Source organism: Melanerpes formicivorus, unplaced genomic scaffold, assembly GCF_026170545.1.
Source record: "Melanerpes formicivorus ecotype bairdi unplaced genomic scaffold, bMelFor1.0.p_v2 SCAF_29, whole genome shotgun sequence".
NCBI classification, from domain to species: domain Eukaryota; kingdom Metazoa; phylum Chordata; class Aves; order Piciformes; family Picidae; genus Melanerpes; species Melanerpes formicivorus.
In genome coordinates this window covers 6,489,644-6,509,558 of record NW_027142381.1, presented here as the reverse complement: position 1 = coordinate 6,509,558, position 19,915 = coordinate 6,489,644, and the positions used below count along the sequence as shown (strand labels likewise).

The 19,915-nt window shown below is 50.6% G+C and overlaps 1 protein-coding gene across 1 annotated transcript in view; it reads right to left on the bottom strand.

Annotated features, from left to right (window-relative positions):
- Positions 1 to 2,308: 2,308 nt before the first annotated feature.
- Positions 2,309 to 19,915, bottom strand: part of VPS53 (VPS53 subunit of GARP complex) — a 75,306-nt gene continuing 57,699 nt past the window's right edge. Inside the window, exons 18-22 of the mRNA XM_068154765.1 lie at positions 16,904 to 17,052; positions 11,652 to 11,721; positions 8,637 to 8,774; positions 5,464 to 5,568; positions 2,309 to 5,135 (exon numbers count right to left, since the gene is read on the bottom strand). Of these exons, the coding sequence (XP_068010866.1) occupies positions 4,965 to 5,135; positions 5,464 to 5,568; positions 8,637 to 8,774; positions 11,652 to 11,721; positions 16,904 to 17,052 (633 nt within the window). The 3' untranslated portion in view covers positions 2,309 to 4,964. The remainder of the gene's footprint in view (positions 5,136 to 5,463; positions 5,569 to 8,636; positions 8,775 to 11,651; positions 11,722 to 16,903; positions 17,053 to 19,915) is intronic.

The following is a 19,915-nucleotide window of genomic DNA, read 5'->3' as shown; positions in this document are numbered from 1 at the left end:
CATCCCAAACCCCAGAGATTCCGGTCTCTCTAACGGGGATGTTGATCGCTCCTTGCTCCAAGATCTCCCATAAAAGGCCTTTATGAAATCAGATGCCTCAGAAGGTGCTGGAGCAGCTTCCAGATGAACACAATCATTATTTCAGAGCTGCTGTGCAGCTCCTGGGCTAAAAGCCATGCTGCCAGTAACTGAGTTAGTGCAATTTAGGAGGGAGGAACCTGTGGCACCTCCCAGCGAGCCACCTCTGAGGGCTGTGGGGGTCCCCATGGCTATTCCACAGGGATCAACATCCAAGTGTGAGGCCTTGGGGTCTAGGGAGCTGAATGAGGCCACGTGTGGGATGAGAAGAGATGTACAGGCTTGTGGAAATCTTGCTGCTCTTCATTCAGTAGCAAAAAACTCTCCCAATCCATCCTGGCTTGACACAAAGGACAAGATTTTTGTGCCCTTCAAGGCTGGTTCCAGGCTTGGCAGGAGAAACAGAGGTGTCTGAGCAGCTGAGGGGGATCCCATTGGGCTCAGACTTGAGGGTCTCCTGAAGTAGCAACAACTAGAGCTGCAAATTCTACTGGGATGAACCATAATGTGTTTAACCAGAACATGTTTAACTAGAGTGTTAAGTGCCCAATAACTAACCCGCTGTCGATAGCCGCTGTGCACAGGGCCTGGCTGCTGAGCTGCTCGAACCGTACTGATCCGCGCAGCCCCCGATGGCATCGGAAATCTTTTCCCCTGTCTGCACATCGTGGCCTGCTTGTCCATGTTATTTACTTTTTAACTGCTCACACACAGCCAGCACAGAGCAGATATGAGGATCTTATCAAGATCCTCCTTCCATAAAGGACTTTCCACTGGGCTGGGTGTGCTCAGCTTAATCAGCAACCACACAATAGACACATTGACACGGGGAGGGGGGGAACTCACTGCAGGCAGGGGGAAGCAAATCAGAAGGACCCTGTGTTATCTGATAATGATGGAAAATTATTTCCAAAGAATGGGAAATGCCAGGCTGCTCCCTGTAGGGCAGTCCATGAACCCACCGGGTCATGCTCACAGCAATGCTTCCAAGCAGTGGGATTGACGGAGGCCCTGAGAGCGGGTTTGAGTGCTTTGGCTGCAGGGACAGATGCTGGCAGCACATCTCTGGAGTTGTTGAGTTTTGGTGAGCTTTTGCAGCCCTGCCACCATCACCCTCATGAACTGCCCAGCCATGAGCTCAGGTTTTTCTCAGGGCTTTGGGAAGCTCCAAAGGATGATTTCCCCACTGGATCCAGACATCCTGGGCTCCCTGTGTCCTGCCAGAAACCAGGAGGGCACCAGCACTACACAAGGGGCTGAGCACACTGCAACAGCAGTACTTTAGTCCTGGTAACCCTACATCCCAGGTGAGGTGAGGGCACAGGGGCTGTCCTCCTGCCTCCCTTCCAGCAGGGACACCCCAGCACCCCAAGCAGATCCGGGATCCCCAGGCTCTCAAAGGCGAGGCTAGCAAAGTGCTCCAGCCCACGTGCTCCCACTTGGACTCCAGCTCAGGATTGGGGGAGCTGCTCTGGCTGAAAGAAGGGAATGAGCAGAGACTTAAGGCAGAGCTGTGGGTGACGGCAGCGCTAGCTGTGTAACCAGCCCCAGCGGAGCAGGCGAGGGCAGGAACGCCTTCTGCAGAGCCTTTTCTGACACAGCCCAAAGAGCTTCAGCTCCTTTCCCTAAGCACAGCAGAGCAGTGGCTTGATGCTGCCCAACAGCATCCGCCCATCTGCGGCCAAGAAAAGGCTTGTGGAGACTTGGACATTACAGCTCCAAGCGAGGGCTGTAAATCTGGTGAAAGAAATAAACACCCGCGTCGGGCTGGCGCGGGCTGCTCCTGCCCAAGGGCGGAGGGGGCAGGACCGGCAGGAGAAAAGCCAGTGAGTCATTCGTTCTCCAGGAGGAAGAAACTCCTCCAGCATCACGAATCGTGTGGAAGAAAGGCACCACCTCTTAATTAATTTCAAAGGAAAAATTAGGATCGCTCAGAAATCTCTCCAGCAGCTACAGGCAGCAGAAATTATCTGATTATTTAGGGGCACAAGGTCAGCTCTGCTGAACCGCCTGCGTGGCACCGGGAGCTGCCCTGCATGCAGATACTGATGGTGGGGAGCTGCTTGCTGGAGCAGTAGAAGGTGGAAAAGCCAGAAGAAAGAAGGTGCAGAAGAGGGAGTCATGCAGAACAGCACAGCGCCCTGGGCCTGGCGTGTTTTGGGTGAGGTCCGGCCTGGCCCTGGGGTTTGCTGCACGGCAGCTGGACAGAAAAACACCCAGCAGATGAACATCAGTAACATCAGTAACCATTTAATTCACTTTAGTGTCACACTCCGACAGACAGCCAGAATCATACCTCGGATGAAAACCTTTAAGAGTAGCATTTTATACAGAAAACAAAAACTATCATCCTTTAATCCCTGGAGATGCAAACCCCAAAGGGTTGGCTTCTGCTTACAGAGGTACCAAATGTGATAAGTATCTAAGTGCCAAGGGGACGAGCCCCTGATACTGAAAGTAGAAAAATGCAGCCTTGCTCTCTCTAAAAGCAGAACTGCAAACACCCAGACCTGTAACATACTTCAAGGGCTGAAACTAAAGCCTCATTTTACCTTTGATTTCCTCCTCTCTCCAGGATGAGATGTGGAGAACGAAAAGGGGGAAGCCTTCAGGGAAAGACACGCGACAGTAACTTCAACTTCAGCTATTCATAATTTAGTTAAGAGTCATCCATAGACAAAGCAAAGGAAAATTAATCTGAAATAAATTATCCATCCCTCCACGGGAATAATGAATCTCTGCAAACCCGTGCTGCCCCCTCCCTGGCTACTGCATTTGACAACCTGTGAACCATCCTGCACCCCGGGATAACCTGTCCTCAGGCAACGGCCGCTCATAACCCTGACGTGCTTTCAGCCACTGCTCCTTCTCTGGCCACCTGAGGTGACATTAGGAGAGGAAATAAATGAAGCAGCAGCAGACTCAGGGAGATTTGTAAATCTGGAGTGACTAGAAATCGTCAATCCTCCCCACAAGCATTGTCAACGCCGCTCTGTGATGGACATCACCACCACAGCTCTCTGCAGCTGAGCACCTGGACACCATGGGCCCAAGCCTGGGCAGCCCTGAAAATGCACCCAGTGTTAGAAACCTGACCAGTAAGGATTTCATCTCTGTGGATTCATTCTTCCTGCTCAAACCCTGTGATCAACTCCTGCCTGCTCAAGTGCAGGCTCAGCTGGCAGCTCTTGGGAGGACAGGATTTTACCAACCGAGCACCAAGTCTGCCCTCCCACAGCCATAAGTTTAAGAAGGGGGAAAGGGAGCAGCCTGTGCCCAAGAGAGGACAGTGCTGAAGCAGTAGCAGGCAGAGGCAGTGTGAGCCCAGGTTCTGCCTCACTCAGGGAATTCCTCATTTCACCTCCTTGCTCCCTGATCCCAGTGAAGCTCTGGGTTTGGGTGGATGGACCTCATTTTCCTGCAGTGTGTCTGATCCTCTTCTCCCTGCTGTGCAGCAGTGAGCATGACAATCCCTCATGAGCACAGCCCCCAATAAACATAGTCCTAAGGCCCAAACTTGATGGGGTGGGGAGCATGACCCTCCCAGGAAGGCATCTGACAGCATGATTGCTCCTCACTCACCACACTGGTACAGGACTTCTTTATCCTGCACAGGCAAGTGAAGCTTGGGTGAGGATAAAACAGGCACAACTGGTCAGTCTGTCCCCAAACCCACAGAGGATTCAATTGTTCATGGTTGGGTATCTGCCTTCAAAGTCCCCCAAAAAGGGTACAGAGGAGACTGGGAAGAAATCCAGCACTGCTGCTGATGAGGCAATGTCTCCCTGCACTGAAGCTCACACAACGGGCATGGTGCACCCCACCATCCCCACCCTGACTGGGTGCCAGCAGGAGCTGGTGGGTTATCCAAAATATTTCACCTCTGCTTCTCCTCTCTGCACTGCTGAAAGCTGAAACTCAGAGGAAGAGGAGGAGAGGAATGCCCTCAAAGTCTGAGGCTGTTAAAGCCAGCATTTCCAGCAGCTCTCCTTGCAGGGCAGTGCAGGTGCCAAAGGGGCACACCCCTGCTGGCGTGCGAACGAAGGGCTGGTGCTGTTTGACACTTGCTCCATGAACAGCCCTTTGTGGAGAAAGGGTGAGATGTGGGATGGGAACTCCCTTCAGGGACAGAGGGCGAGCCCAGCACATGCAAGAGAAATAACAAGCAGCTGGAATGGGCTCTGCAGATGTCTAGGGTTTGGCCTTCAAGCTGTAACAGCGACTGAGGCTGCTGGCTTGCTGGCAGGAGGCTTGCCAAGGTGCAGAAGGCATTAATTCAGCCCTCTCCTCCTCACTGCTTTACTGGTGGTTTCGGCATGCCTGTCCTGGGAGCAGGGCAGAAATCTGCTTTGGAGCATCTCATTAATTCAGTGGAGTTGCAGATGCCTGGATGCCAGCTGCTAAAGGGTTAGGGTATTTTTGGTGGTGGTGATGGTTTGGAGGTGGTCCCCTCTCCTGCAATAAATAATGAAACAGGAACAGCTCTGCAGCTGGGAGTGAGCAGCAACACCGAACTCTCAGGCAAAATCCTCAGGAGCCCAGCCAGGCTGAAGGCTGAGACACCAAGCGTATCACAGCCACCTGGAATCCACCTAAACTGTTCTTGTAGCTGCTGACTTCCAGGTACCTCCTATTTTCTCCATCACGTGGAGCCAGCAATGTCCTGGGTTTCACTCCTGCTAAGATACACAAAAGCAAACACCTTGGTCAGATTCTCCTTGGCCTGAATGCAGCTGCAGCACCTCGGCGTAAGACGGTTAAGAGATCACAGGGCATGGGAGCGATGGGACACGGATTTCTCAGCAGCATACTGTAAATCATAAGTCCAAAGAGCTCTGCTCCCAGTCACTGCAGCTAGTCCTGAGCAACAGTTTCCTTCTGCTCACTCAGAGCCTTTTCTTGATGAGCTTCTCCAGTTTGCGTATCCGAGAGGACTCCTGCTCGGGGGTGGGAGCGCTCAGCGAGAGGGAGCTGCTGTTCTCCACGCCGGAGGGGGGAGCCGGCAGGCGCTGGCGGAAGAGGTCCAGCATGCTGCTCTGCTCACTCCTCTTCAGGCCCTGTGGGAGCAAAGAGGGTCAGACTTCACTGTCCTGGGAGCAGGCACGCACGAGAATAGCTGCAGGAGAGCTGACTTCAAAGCTCGACCTTCTGTTCACCCCCCAAGAGCTGCGTGCAGACCTCTGGGTGTCCCGAGAAAACCAAGCCAGACAAGGGATGAGTGTGCAAAGCCAGCTGAAAAGCTCTTCTTCAGTAGCAGCTCTACACACACTTGCCTCAGTGCTTTTCCCACTCCCAACCCCCTGATATTTCTATAGAAAATAAGTCACCAGCAATCTTAGTGCAGTGCTAGAGGATGAGCATAAACTCTTTGGGACTAGTTCTAACCTTCATATCCAGTATCTTCTGGAAAGTGTCGGTGTTGCAGTCAGCCAGGAGCTTGATGTAATTGTCAACAAACACAACTGGTGGCTCGTGTGGAGCCATGACCACCTGCCAGGGCAGAAGAAAAAGAGATCAGACAAATTTTAAGAGCTAAAGGCAGCACTCGGTGAACTCAGGCACACAAATGACAGCAGGAGTGGCTTCTCTGAAAAGAAAATGCTCAAGGAACAAGGGTGAGGCTGTATGTGCTGCCAGTAACTGAGAGGTAAGGGTGAGTGAAGTAAGGAAAGGATAAAGGAGGAGGATAGGATCTCTTCCTGCACAACAGTGGTGCTGGACCCAAGGGGCTTGTGGTGGGTTGAATATTCCCCCCAACATAAAATTGCCACAGGGCTGTATGTTGTGTTCAAAGAGCAAGAGCAGCAGGACTTTGGGGGCTGGCAGGCACTGGTGTCTTGTCAAAGCTCAAGATTTTATCTTTTTGCAAGAGGAAGACTTGCTGGGGAAGAAAGGCAGCACTGGTGGTGGTGGTGACACTCAGGAAGTCCCCAGCAGATCAAGCAGCCTGGACACAGTCCAGACCCTCTGGATGGTGTGTTTCTCTTGCTCCCTCCAGCACAGGGGAACCTGACAACACTGCACAGTGCCAGCACAGCGTGGGTCAGAGCAGTCTGCTGTGCAGCCCTGCTTCTGACTTGTAATGCAATGGGTGGGCAGTGCCACATGCAGCCACTCTGTCCTTCAGGTGCAGCTCCTCTGGACAGTCTGGGAAGCAGCATGAGAATCCCTCACTGACATCTGCCCTGGAGCTCACACCCTTGAGACCCAGCCATGATCAGGTCAGGAAAAAAAATTAACACAGCCCTGAAGCTGGAAAGATGATTACTCATTGTTAGATTTTTCCTTCCACAAGCAGTGAGCTCCACAGAGAACACATTTTTGATAATGCTGGGCAGCAAACCCACCTTTGTGGGGAAGTGTGTGTGGATGTGTGCATGCACACAGGGCAGAAACAGCACAGAGCCAGACTCTTCCCTGTCTCTGAAAACATTTCCATATGTTTCCAGTGACCCAGCTCACCCCACACTGTATTCTGTCACCGAGACGTTTCTTTCTTTTCCCGCACTTCAGACCCATGAAACATCATAGCCATGTATACACTTATAAATCCTTAATTTACAGCCCTTGTAAAAATCTTCTGCCAAGATGAAAAGCTGGAACTTCAGAGAGGGGAGCCAGAGCAGAAAGGAAGGAGCTCTGCGGGACGTGCGCGCCCCGACGCCCTCCTCCCCGCTTGCAGCCACGCTTTGTAGGGCTTAGCTGAATTAATTTGCTCTTGTCATCTACTGCCTTAATGATGCTCCTGCTGAATTAGCTGCACCACTACAAGCCCAGGCATGATGTTGTATAGTGGTATTGTTGTATGCAACAGAGGCAGTGCTTCTGAACCATCTTGGTACTAGGTGGGAGAGCTCTGAAAATAGTGAGAAGCGTATTGGCCTCTGCTGCTGCTGGGGTGACACAGCTCTTAGGGAAAAGGCTCTTTAATGTACCATTTGGAAACTGCAGAGAAGAGTCTGAGCACTGATAAAAAGAGACAACCCACAAGGCAAACAGAACAGCCAGAAAGGATCAGTCAGGTCCTGACTCCTGCAAAGAAACCTTCCTACAGGAATACTGATGGTCCAGCTGGACCAGGCACCGCTGAGAGCCCTTTTCCTCTCCCAAAGCCAAGAGATGGGTGCTGATTCCAGCCCCAAACACCGTCTGTGGGTCATCTGGACTGAGGGTGATCTATTCAGTCATTAGGATTAACAAACTTGCTCCATCCCAGCATCCAGCCCCATCAGCCCCTGATCACACAGGGCCTTATTTTGCACAGCAGCTCTGCAGAGCTCCACACGCATGTCACCATTCAAGTTACACCAACATGGAGCCCTTGTATGGGGCCAGCAGAGGTGCTTTATGCAGCAGCAGGGATGTCTGAAGAAGCCACACTGGTCACAGCCTGCAGACCAGCAGCCCTCTGCAGCCTGCATTCCCTGACACAGGCACTTCCTGTGCCACATTCATCTCAATCCTGATGAAGCCAGTGGGATGCTAAGAGCAGACAAATGAGCTCCGTTACTTCTCCGAGTCACACAGAACTTCCTTGGAGGCAACAGGCACCAATCCTCCCTGCTCCTGTGGGAGCAGCTGCAGGGGATTCTTCTGCAGGTCATTTCTAAGAAAATTTAGACTTGAACCTATTACTAACACCTCAGTCACCTTACTCCAAAAGCAAGGAATTGCAGAAGGAATTTCTGAATTCAGAACACAAACTCAGCTGAGGCATTACCTTGGGCCCAGGAGCAAAGCCACACTGAGCTGCAGCACGGAGAGCCTGAGCTCCACACCCCCTGCCCGTGCCTTGGCTGCTGTTTACAGGAGGCTTTGGCTGGCAGCTGCCTGTCCTGCCTGACCTCAGGTCCTGTTAATTCCCTCACAGGAACATCCCCACAGCATTGCTAGTGAGCTAGGGACAATCCCATTGCCCAGGAGGGTGCAACTGCACAGCTCCCACAGCTTCTCCGGGGATGAAACCTAACTTCTTGCTTCAGCAAGAGCAGGGAGGGGGAGATTGCTTTGCTTGTTACTTTTTATGAAGACAACACACTGCTTTTGGGTCATTTTCCAGGCACCAGGTCTGGAAAATGAGAAAGGACTCTGGTGAATACAGTAACCCAGACATGTTTGCACTGGCTGTTACACTAGACAGTAAACAGGTGACTCAAGCACGGCTTGGCTCCCCTGTGTGATGGAGTCTGCACAAAGGCCTGGAGTAACCTGAACTGGAGGGTTTGCCCCGCAGCAGACACTTATGGATGCGGGCTCTGATTTTCACAAGCTCTTGAGGGAATATGGTGCCCCAGCTCTCCTAGTAAGCAGAACTTGAGCCCTTGGTTACCTTGAAAAATGAGGCTGAAAACTCAGCGGTGATGTTAGAAGGGAGTGGGGGCAAACCCAAGCGAGTAAGCCAGCTGTGGGGAACAGCTGGCAGCACACCCGGCCAAGCTCACGTACGTTCACGTGCAACCACAGATTGCTGTGTTCAAAGGAAGGGCCCCCTGGAATTCACTCACTCCCATTCCCAGTCCAGCAGTCTGCCTGGCAGGTTATCAAAAGTCTTGAGTTACCTTCAGAATCATTTCAGCCCGAGTCATGCCTTTCACCACTATCTTTGTGTAGCTGGCAGGAGCCTTCCTCACCACTTGGGACCCAATGGAGGGCAGATCCAGCAGAACCATCTTCAGAGAGTGAGTGTCCAGCAGCAACTGCAATAGTGAATCACATAATAACCCCTTACTCAGGGCCCTTTTAGCAAACTCCATCAGCTGCTATAACCCAACATCCTTAAAGTTCAGCACGTGACAGGATCACAGGATGTTAGGGGTTGGAAGGGACCTCCTGAGATCATCAAGTGCAACCCCCCTGCCAGAGCAGGACCACATAACCATATAGTCTAGTGCAGGTCACACAGGAACACATCCAGATGGGTCTTGAAAGTCTCCATTCCCACACTGGAAAAAATCCTGGTAATGGGACTGCAGGAACAGGAGGGATTGACTCACATACTGACACCTGAAGGGGACATGACCGCCTGTGGATATGCATCAGCACTGCTGATTTCAACAGAGCACTCCTCTGCTGTCTCAAAATGACTGATGGCAGCTCAACATCTGGCCCCCAAGGCACAGGCTTCCAGTCCTTCTACCCTCACCAATATGAAGTGACACAATCTCCATTACCTGTAGCTGTATCATGATTTCAGTACTGAGGTCAAATGAATTAACACCACGCTTCCTCCTGCACCAGCCTCTCACTGCTGGCTTCTCTGCATTTACTCAACCACTTGATTGATTGATTGATTTATATTTAAAAATAAAACTCAACACAATAGAGCTACACTGAGAACTGCTCAATATCCTGTGCTCACTGGTACTCTGTGCCTCCAGTGTGTGCTGGTTTTTACTGTGCCAGTGACTGAATAAGCAGCAAGGAGCAGCCAAGAAATTCAGCCCAGACAAGCGCTGTCTGGTGACAAAATGCTGTGGGTTAGGGCTTCTTAGAGGAAAAATGATCCCAAATACCACACTCTCTTGATTGCACAAGGTATGTTTGAAGAGGTGAGACAAGGCCAGTGAAGGACAGAAGTCTGAAATCAATTTATTTACAGCAGTGAGTGTGAAAGCCCCCACTGGGCTGCTGGCACACCCCATGCACTGCCTGCAAAAGGGCTCTCAGGAGAAGGTGGAAGCTCCTTCTTCTGGACACACAACATTGGGGGCACTGCAGAACCTTCAGCAGTCCCCATGAACAATAGGAACCTTTGTGGCACATGTGGGAATTCAGCTCAAACACAAAGAGCTGAAGAGGAGGAGGGCTGGCAGGTGACACCAGTTCAGATCTGGACCGGGTCATCTGCTGCAGCTCTCATGGCTGCGTGCTGCCTGCTTTGTAGTTTGCATGAGATGAGCCAATGCCATCAATCTGCTCCTGGGAAGCCAGGAAACCACAGCACAAACCAGCAGCTCTGTGCACCCCAGAGCCTGATGTCAGCTCAGGCTGTCATAGCTGGATTCCTAGGAGGGATCTCATAGATGGCAGGTTTTGCACAGTTGGGGAATTCACATCCTCCCACGTAAAGGCTCTGGTGTCTAACAGGAGTTCTGCACACTCTGCAGCCTGTCCCACAGATACAGCACTCACAGGCTCTGTCCCCTCACCCTGTCTCTTCCCATGACCCATACCAGGGCCCTGGCACTGCTAACTCACTGCCAAAGCTTGCTTGAGATGGAGAATTGTTGTTAAGTCAGAGAGACAAACACAGAAAGTGAAACCCCATGCAGAGGTCTCACTCCCTGCGCCAAATGCCTCTGTGAATACTGCCCTGGGGTCCAGATTTCCAATGCCATTACCAGCAAGCAGCAGCAGAAGCTGTGTTTAGGGCTGGGAAAATGCAATTCCACAGCAACATCTGCAGCAGAACAGAAGGATGCCAGTGAGTGATCAGGAGGGTGCTCAGAAGATGCTAAGGGAATTGAGGACCCACACAGAGGAGAGCAGCTTCTGAAGATCTCTGCACATCTAAGTCCCACTTACAACTGGAGATCCTCACTGTGAATCAGGCTAATAAAACCCCTCCTGATCTGCTTTAAAGCAGCAATTTGGGCCTGTTAGTCCAACACAGTAATACTAAAACCTTTCAACTTTAGACACAAGCCCACTGCTGGCAAGCAATTAATCACTTTAGATGCTGATTTAAAGAGGGGGAAAAAAAAAGACTTCATTTAATCACTCTCAGGTTATTGCTCAGTGCCCAAGATGAGCAGGAACCACGCTTCACTCATTTGCTTTCCATTAAGGAAGAGAAGGTTTTGATGTAAAGCTCCTGTTTCATTTTGCAGACACACACTGCTCAGAACCCATCTTTGATGCCTAAAACCCAAGCAGCTCTTAAAGCACCGTTTTGAAGTTCACAGCAGTCCCATTAGGCACAATTCTGCTGTTCTTTCTTTTTTGTTTTTAATCAGCCCACAGGGGAGGTGCTGCATGTGAGGGGACAGCTGAAATCCTGAGTCATCCTTGCAGAGCAGCAGGGTCCCAGCCCACAGGCAGGGGTGGGAGATGGAGGGCCCCAGCTCTGCAGCTGCACTCATGGTCTCAAGACAATAAACACCCCACACTGCCCACTCACATGCAACCTGGGGACAGGGTCTCCTGTCAAGGGACAGCATAAATTCCTACCTTAATCCAAGCGGCAATAGTTTTTCAGCACACTGAAGACATCCTGACACTTCAGCCAGGTGCACAAGAGGTTTGTTGTTCCTGTGCTATGGTTACTTTAGCAAAGCAAGAGCTCCTCTGCTTGGGAAGGTGCCTGGGACCCCTCTCCTGGGAAAGGTTCAGCTGCAGCAGGATCCCTATAAACCTCCTTCCACTCTGCCTGGTCCCAGAGTGCATCCTTGCTGCCTCAGCTGCACCAGAGTTAGAATCATAGAATCAACCAGGTTGGAAGAGACCTCCAGGATCATCCAGTCCAGTTCAGGACACCTGACCCAGCACTCTGCCCCTGTTTACCCAAAACTGCCTCAACGTGTTGAACCCCAAAGTCACACAATATGACAGCCAAGGCAACTACTTTCGCTTACCTGCTCTGCACCCACCATGCTGATTGGTTTGCACTTGAAGAGATGGTTAATGAACTTGGGAATGAAGGAGCTGCAGAGAAGAAGTACAAAATGAGACAGTTACCCCTGAGTGTTTGGAGTCACACAGACTTCTGTGGTAGCAAAGCTTGCAAACCCAGGCTTTCAAAACCCAGACCGGGCTTTCCACACAGACACTGTGAGTGCCTGGCTCCTCAGCTGATTCCAGACACATTAAGTATGAGAAATAAATAAACCCCCCAAACCCTAGGTACAATTCTTTCACTTTAATCCACACTGATCTCAAAGATAATTGAGAAGTTGTCCACAAACTCTGCAAATAAATTGTTATAAACTATTTATGAAGCATTACAGCACAAGGTCAAACACAAGCAAACTATGGCACATAAACTCAGCAAGGCACCAGGGTCAGTGCAATTATCCACAGAGTGGAAGTGTCTTGATTGTATCCAGAACCTACATTTTACTGCATACAAGTAATTCCATAACATGCATATTAAATGCTGAACTTGAGGTGCAGCCAAGGCTGGAGGTCTGCTGGGCCCTGGACACGCACAGCAAGGCACTCCTCCAGAAAGCCTCTGGCCAACACAATCAAGACAAGAAAGAGTTTTGTGAAAAGGAAAACACCATTATCCCATTTTACTGAGGTGGGCTCCAGACTCAGGAAAGTGACTAAGTCATGTACACACCACCAGGGAGAACTTGGCAAAGATGGAAGCCCAGCGTTCACTACCTTGGACAACGTACCCCAGAGTGTCAGCTTTGCTCCTAGCTTTTTGCTTCCTGACTTGAGGCTTTGTGGCAGTTTCATTCTTCAGTGGAGAAGCAGATGCTCCCTTCTAGCAGAAGCACTGCTGAGCAGCTGTGAGACCAGCTCTTGCCCCACCTACCCTGCCAAGTTGCAGCACCAGGTGAATTCAGAATATGAGGAGAGAGGCCAGCATGAGCAACTCAAGCTCTACCAGGACCACACAACTCATGCTGCTGTCTTCCTTCTGCTACCTTGTTTTTAAGGTACTCTCCTCCACACAGCCCTCTTTGGCTGAATGCCTACACAGCTCAAGTTTCCAGGACCTTGTCCATGACCTGGTGACAGGTCTTAAGATTTTAATGGCTCTGTCCTAAGTTCCTTTGTCTGTTTTCTGTTCTCTTCAGTGAGGTGCTGTTTATGGTGATGATCTAAATTCAGTCTGATTTCCCCCCTGCATCTGCTAAGCTATTTCTTTCCTTCCCACGAAACAAGGAGCAGGGACAGCATCTTCTTTGTCCTGCCACCTGTTTCCCAAGCCAGGACATTTATTTTTTGCCCTTTCTCACGGAAGAATGACAAAAGCATAACTCAGGCACAGAGCAGGCCAAGCTGCTGAGCAAATCCAAAGAAATGGTTCATGGAAGAGTCCTTCCAAGTGAAGGTTCCTTCCCTTCCCTTCCCTTCCCTTCCCTCAGACACAGCCACGACCTCTCTCAGTGAATCATCTTTTCCTGGAGAGGTGTCAAGGAGAACAATTTCAAGCTCCTTTTGAGAACCAGCTACTGGGCTGCCCCAAACATTTTTGAATTTGGCCACCAGAGAAACAACCTTGGCAACAAATGATAAATAAGAGGAGGAAAACAAGCCCTGCCTGCTCCTGCACAAAAGCATTACAGCAGAGATTCACTTATCTGTTTCAGGAGCCCATTTTTCAGATGGATAACTGGCTCCCAGAGGGCAATCAGAGAGTGCCAAGCACAGCTGGAGCTTAGGTGATGCAATAAAATGATCAATAGGTAGCAGCTCTGGATGCAGAAGAGCACAGGAGATTAATTGTACCTTTGATCTCACACATAGGTCCAAATCCCCCTCCCTCTGGAAGGTAGGTGTGGAGCTGCCACTGATGTTGGGTGTGAGAACCAGAGCCAGCTTCTCTTTCTGCAGGGTGGCAGAGCAGCAGCCAAAGCATCCCCTCTCCTCTTTTTGTTTGAATCTTCTTCTCTACACAAGCACATGGTCTCCCCTAGATAGTACTGGGTCTTGCATGAAACAATTCCCAGGCCCCTTTTAGTCAGATGGCCACCCACCAGCAGTGAGAAGGGGAGAGTGACCTTCCATCCCCACATGCCTCTTCCTTCATGCTGCCTTATTGGAAACAGCTTCTCAGCCCCATCAGGACAGACAAGACAAACCATCAGATCCCAGGGTTGGGTTTTTTGGGGGGTGGGGCAAGCAGAGACCATCAAGAGCAGTTGCATTTGACTGAAACACTGACTGGAGAGCCTCTTGCCTAGGCTGGACTCCAGGCCTGGCTCTCAGCACTAGGAGGCCATCCCGACGGGAAGGATTCGTGCACGTTCAGCGGCAGTGCTCAGCACCAGGTTTTGTACTCTGGATGCCTCCACTCCCTGCACATTCACAGAGCCAGACTGCATGCCAGAATTCATTTACAGCTTCAGCTATAAAACTGAATCCAGCAAACCCTCCATAGAAGCAGACAAGTCCCCAGTGTAATAATAAAGCAGTGCAAGACAGATTAGGAACCTAAAGCACAGAAACCACAGCATCTGAGAGGCTCCCATCCAAGGGCAGCAGCTCTGCCAAAGCCTGTATTTTCCTAATCCCCTGCACTGATGATGCATCAAACACAATGCATTGCTGAGCAAGGCAGACAGAGATGCAACCACAGTCTGTCTGTCTGGTGGGAGACAAGCTACTGCAGGACATTGTTCAAAGCACCCTGGTGGCACTGAGTCACTGCAGCTGAAAAAGGTTTTACTTATGCCACCCCCAGAACTGATGATGAGCCCCTGCAGGCTTGGCTCAGTCTGATGCTCCAAAACCTCCAGAAGCCATCTCATCACCCAAGTCCTCTCACTAAAAGCAGGATGCAAAGGCCAAGGGGGGGCTGAGAAAATGCCTGCTGCAGTTACCCACCATGCCTGGCTGTTGGTGCTGGAGGAGCCTGGGGAGGGGCAGAGCTGTTTGTTTTTCCTGTCTCTCGGTTCTAATCTCTTCCTCATTGAGGTCAGGTCACAGACTTCCCAAACACATCCCTGCGCAGCAGCCACGGCTTCACCGCGGCGGTTTTTGATTTCAAAGGATAAGGACAGAGGTGCGGTGAGGAGAGAGCAGCCCCTCGCCCTGCCTGCTGCACAGCCAGCTGCTTCTCGCTGTCCCAAGGCAGTGTGGGGTGCATATCGGTCAAAACAAAGCAAAAAATGACAAATTAGGTTAGAGGACTGATGCAGCTTCTGATGGTCATTTTTCTTCTCCCAGACTTGGCTCAGATGGCTCCGTTTTAAATTTAGTGACTTTAGATGCCTTCTCCCCTGTGGTCCTGTAACCCAACACCAGCGCTTCACACAATCCATTAGAGCCGAGAAGTGGCTGGCAGCTCACAAAGACGCAGGCATTAACATCGGGAGCAGCACAATGCCCATTAAAAGGGCTTTCAGTGCTGTGGAGGGGACACAGAAGGCCAGGTATTTCTGTTGGGCAGGCCAGCATGTTCCATAAGGACTCAGAGCTTCCAAAATACCAACGTTTGCAAACAGCCAAACGCTATAAGCACTTCAAACAGAGCAGCCGATGGCTGGCTCTCCTCAAAACCAACTTGCACAGGAGGACTCTAACTACCATCTGACAAAAACAATCTTCAGGAACCAAATTTTCACTTCTAAACCTGACCCCCAGCACGGAGAGTTCAGGGCTGTGGTTCAGGTTTCATGTGCTGTAGGTCAGAGCTGCAGGGTTTTGAAGCGGAGCAGCAGCTTTGCAGGGCTCTGTGCTCTGCTACAGGCCACACCGGGATGCAGGCACTCAGCTAGATGTGAGCTCTCCCCAAATGGGAGCACTGGGGATTTTATCTGGAGTTTACTTGGTATGTGCTTAGCAATAAAGTTAAAAGGGAGGCAGCTAAGCTGGGGTATTAAGAGAGTGCTGTGAACAGCTGAGTAAATGGGGGGGGGTTATTTATCACCATGTTAGCCATACGAAATCCAAGCGTGACCACATAGAAGGCTTAAGTGCAATAAATTTTCACTGGGACAGCATTTCAAACAGTGATTATGGGCAATGTCATAATGTGATTTATCAGTAACTGCTCCTTAATGCAAACTAATGAGTACCCAGAGGTAGAAAGGGGGAATGAAACTCTCAGGCCAGGCTCCCTGCTGTGAAGGCTAACAGTTCTCAGAAGAGCCTGCTGCATCCCTCCCTGCTGAAGCAGGAGCTAAGGCTCCAGTCTCAAACCTGCACGGTAACTGCCAGGCCACGCAGTTTATTTGAGGATGATTAGCTAATTACAGATGAATGAAGCGTTAAGGTATTTCAGAGTGACACATGACACGCATGGTGCTGCTCCCGAGTCTATCAGCACAGTCACATGCAGCACCAAAAGCAGCAGCTACAGTTGGCAGTGTCCTCCTGGGGATTTTTCTTGGGGCACTGGCATGCAAAGCTCAGCTGGCCACAGGCAAGTAGGGAAGAGTTCAAAGTATCTTCTCCAAGAGCTGTGGCTTTGTTTCAGACACTTAACTTCAAAGTTTGGGTCTCCAAGAGATGCTGAAGCGCTGCACCCTCCACAGGCAAGGGGCTTCTCTGTCTCATCTGCCAGCTCTTTCATGCTGCTCAACTTCAAATCCTATCCCAAAAAGACACTCAGAATATTCCCCTAGAATCTGAATGTCTTTTCCCCCTCCCTGTGAGCTATCTTTGCACAGCACAGCAGCTCTCAGACTGTGAAGGCAGAAAACACACCTCACACACATCCTGCTGTTCTAAGTTACTCTGAGGCAAAAGATGCATCAAATGCCTCAGCACCTGGAAGCACCACAGCCTGTTATCACTGGAAGGAAAGTGGGCTCCCCAGAGGAAGAGTTGTGTCTACATTCAGACACTGAAAGTAGTTTATGTTTATCCAACCCCAACCCTTCCGTGCCTGGCAAACAGCAGACAGTGACCGTCAGGTTATTTTGTGGGGTGGTTCAGGCACCTAAGGAGGAACCACTAAACACAAACACCTGACAAAATCTGCCTCAGCAGGAAGCTTGAGACAAGAAAGTGTCTTTTAACCTTGCCAGCAGCTGGTGTTTGCTGCCCTACCCCACCTCCCTCTGTGGTCTCCTTGGATGGAGAGGTTCTTCACACAGACACTAACAGCCACGGACACTGCACGCTGCAAAGCAAATAGATTATCACATACAGACGGGTGAGAAGCAGAGCCCTCGATAAGCTCTGTGCCAGGCTGGTTACTTACTTGGCAAATTTAATGCAGAACTGAGTGAAATACTTTCTGGTGGAGGCCAGGTTGTCACGGATGATGGGAACGTTCTGCTTGATGTGGAGAATCACTGAGGTGACGTAAGGGCTCTGGTCACCAACGTGCTCCACGTTCTGCCACTGCATCTGCACAACGGGGAGAAAAAACAACCCAGAGGACTGTTGGATTCATTAAGGTTCAAGCAGTAGGTAAGGAAAAGTGTGCAAACTGCCTGCCAACAGATCTCTAAGGAACCATCAAGAGATTGCCTCTGGAACTCACCACCAAGGTCAAGTTCTTTGCCACTGTACTGACTGAGCAAAACCCTTCCACAACGAGACACGAAGCAAACCTAGCACAGCCCTTTCTGCACCGGAGCAAAGAGAGATCCTGACTGGTCACCCACACAAACACAGACCACGAGGAAAAGGCTTTTGGAGCTGGCCAGACTGCCTCAATATTTAACAGTTTCCAGTTTGCTGGGATGAAATGCCCATAGAAATCCTGATTACAGGCATTTGAGAAAATATCTGCAAGCTTGCAAAGTCTGGATTCCTGTGTGGCAGCCAAGACTTTAATGCTGGTGAGGCTGATGACAGATAGATGGAAGAGGTAGAAACAGTCTTAAAAAGTCCAAAGCACTCCACACCAGCACAGCTCAGACTGAAAACACTTGTGGTGTACAAGCTAGGATGCCAACTGCAGCTCACCCCAAATACATGTACAAAATAAAAGTACAAACCAAGAGGAGTTCCTGCAGCTCCCATTTTGTTTTCACTTGCTGTCAGCAGAAACGCAACAGAAGAGCCCCTGCGAGCCAGCTGTGCGCCTGCCCTGCCTCTGAGCCTTCTCTGCAGTGCACAGGCAGCACACATGTGAATTACAACCAAAAAGGGAGGTAATTGGGTAAGGCCTGGCCAAGCATCCCTGCGTGTCACCGAGGCTGAGTAAGGAGCAGGAGCATCCAGCACGGTGCTGGGAGCTGAGCTACTGTTCAGAGGCTACGCACTCTGCGACGTGCTCCAGCTGCGGGGAGATGCTGCTGCTCGTGCCAGAGAGGAAACAGGAGGAAAACAGATATGAAATCAGGATAGTAATCTGGGCACATGAGGAAGATGAGCTTTGTCTTCTGAGAGGGTGTTTGTCCTCAAACTTGTTTTCTCAAGTTCTGGGTTTTGCATGTGAGGTTGTTTTGTTCCTGGGTTTAATTATGGCTGCTTTGTCCACTGCAACCCAGCTGAGTCAATTCCATCCAAACGTGCAGCCCAGAGTGACTTAGTGGGCAAGAGAAGCCAAATTCTTTGCAAAAACAGAGTGTCTGAGGGAGCCTGCATGTGTCCTACCAAAGCTGTCTTAGCTAAACCAAGCACCCAAACCCCCAATCTGCTCATCCTGCATCACCAGGTACCTAGAGGGGATCTCTCTGCTCATCCTGCATCACCAGGTACCTAGAGGGGATCTCTCTGCTCATCCTGCATCACCAGGTACCTAGAGGGGATCTCTCTGCTCATCCTGCATCACCAGGTACCTAGAGGGGATCTCTCTGCTCATCCTGCATCACCAGGTACCTAGAGGGGATCTCTCTGCTCATCCTGCATCACCAGGTACCTAGAGGGGATCTTTCTGCTCATCCTGCATCACCAGGTACCTAGAGGGGATCTCTCTGCTCATCCTGCATCACCAGGTACCTAGAGGGGATCTCTCTGCTCATCCTGCATCACCAGGTACCTAGAGGGGATCTTTCTGCTCATCCTGCATCACCAGGTACCTAGAGGGGATCTCTCTGCTCATCCTGCATCACCAGGTACCTAGAGGGGATCTCTCTGCTCATCCTGCATCACCAGGTACCTAGAGGGGATCTTTCTGCTCATCCTGCATCACCAGGTACCTAGAGGGGATCTCTCTGCTCATCCTGCATCACCAGGTACCTAGAAGGGATCTTTCTGCTCATCCTGCATCACCAGGTACCTAGAGGGGATCCCTCTGCTCATCTTGCATCACCAGGTAGCTAGAAGGGATCCCTCTGCTCTCATCCTGCCTCTCCAGGTAGCTAGCAGGGATCTCTCTCATCACCTGCTCTCCAGGCCTTACTTCCATTTTGAAGACTGCCCAAGAGACAACTACTCTGCTCTTCTACTCCTCATGGTGCTTGCCATACCCAAAGAAAACACTTCTGTGGCTGTCTCCCTGCTGGACTCACCCATTCCCAATGCTGTCCTCTCCTTGACAGGTAGTGAGAGTGGCCAGAAAGTGGGAAGGAACTGCTGAGTTGAATTATTGCAACAACAATAGAACAGTAGCTTTTTCATTGTGGTGCTCTCCATTCCAAAACCAATACTTCACCAGCAAACCTTTTAAAGCATGAGCAGTAAAAATAGCCCTTTGTGTGTGTGTGTGTCTGTGTGGGTGTGTTTCACCCAAGGAAAAAAAAAACACAACACAAAACCCAACCCAGTAGCTGCAGTGGAAGACATAGCACACATACTGAAAAGTCATCAAAAGAAATATGAGCCCAACTCTTCTGGTAAAGCTTTGTTCCTGTCATTTGAAATTTATTCCTCTTTTTCCCTGGCCCTGTGTTTTTCTTGGGATATCCACAGAGTTTACACACACAAGCTGAAAGCGAGCCCAAGGCACAGGAGCTGCAAGGCCTTGCACTCACCAGCCAAAGGGAGAAGCCCCATGCATGGGGGGTGCCCCAGTAGTGGCCAAAAGGCACCTGCTCACTGCAAAGACAGGTTTGAAGACCTGGTGCTACTTCCATATCTGGGCTGTACAACCAAAACCACAGGAGCCTGAAGATTCTGGGGTGCTTTCTTAAAAAGGGGAGGAGAAGACAGAAACCTTGAGCAGAACTTTAGTGGTCTGGCACTTAACAAGACCTGTACAACCTTCTGGGCATAGCAGGAGGCTTCAAGTGTGCCCCTGGGTCTGTCCAGCTATGGGTCTCCATGTCTCCAGAGAGCTGGAAGTGGGGTGGCTGGGCCAAAACAGGAACCACCATGTCCC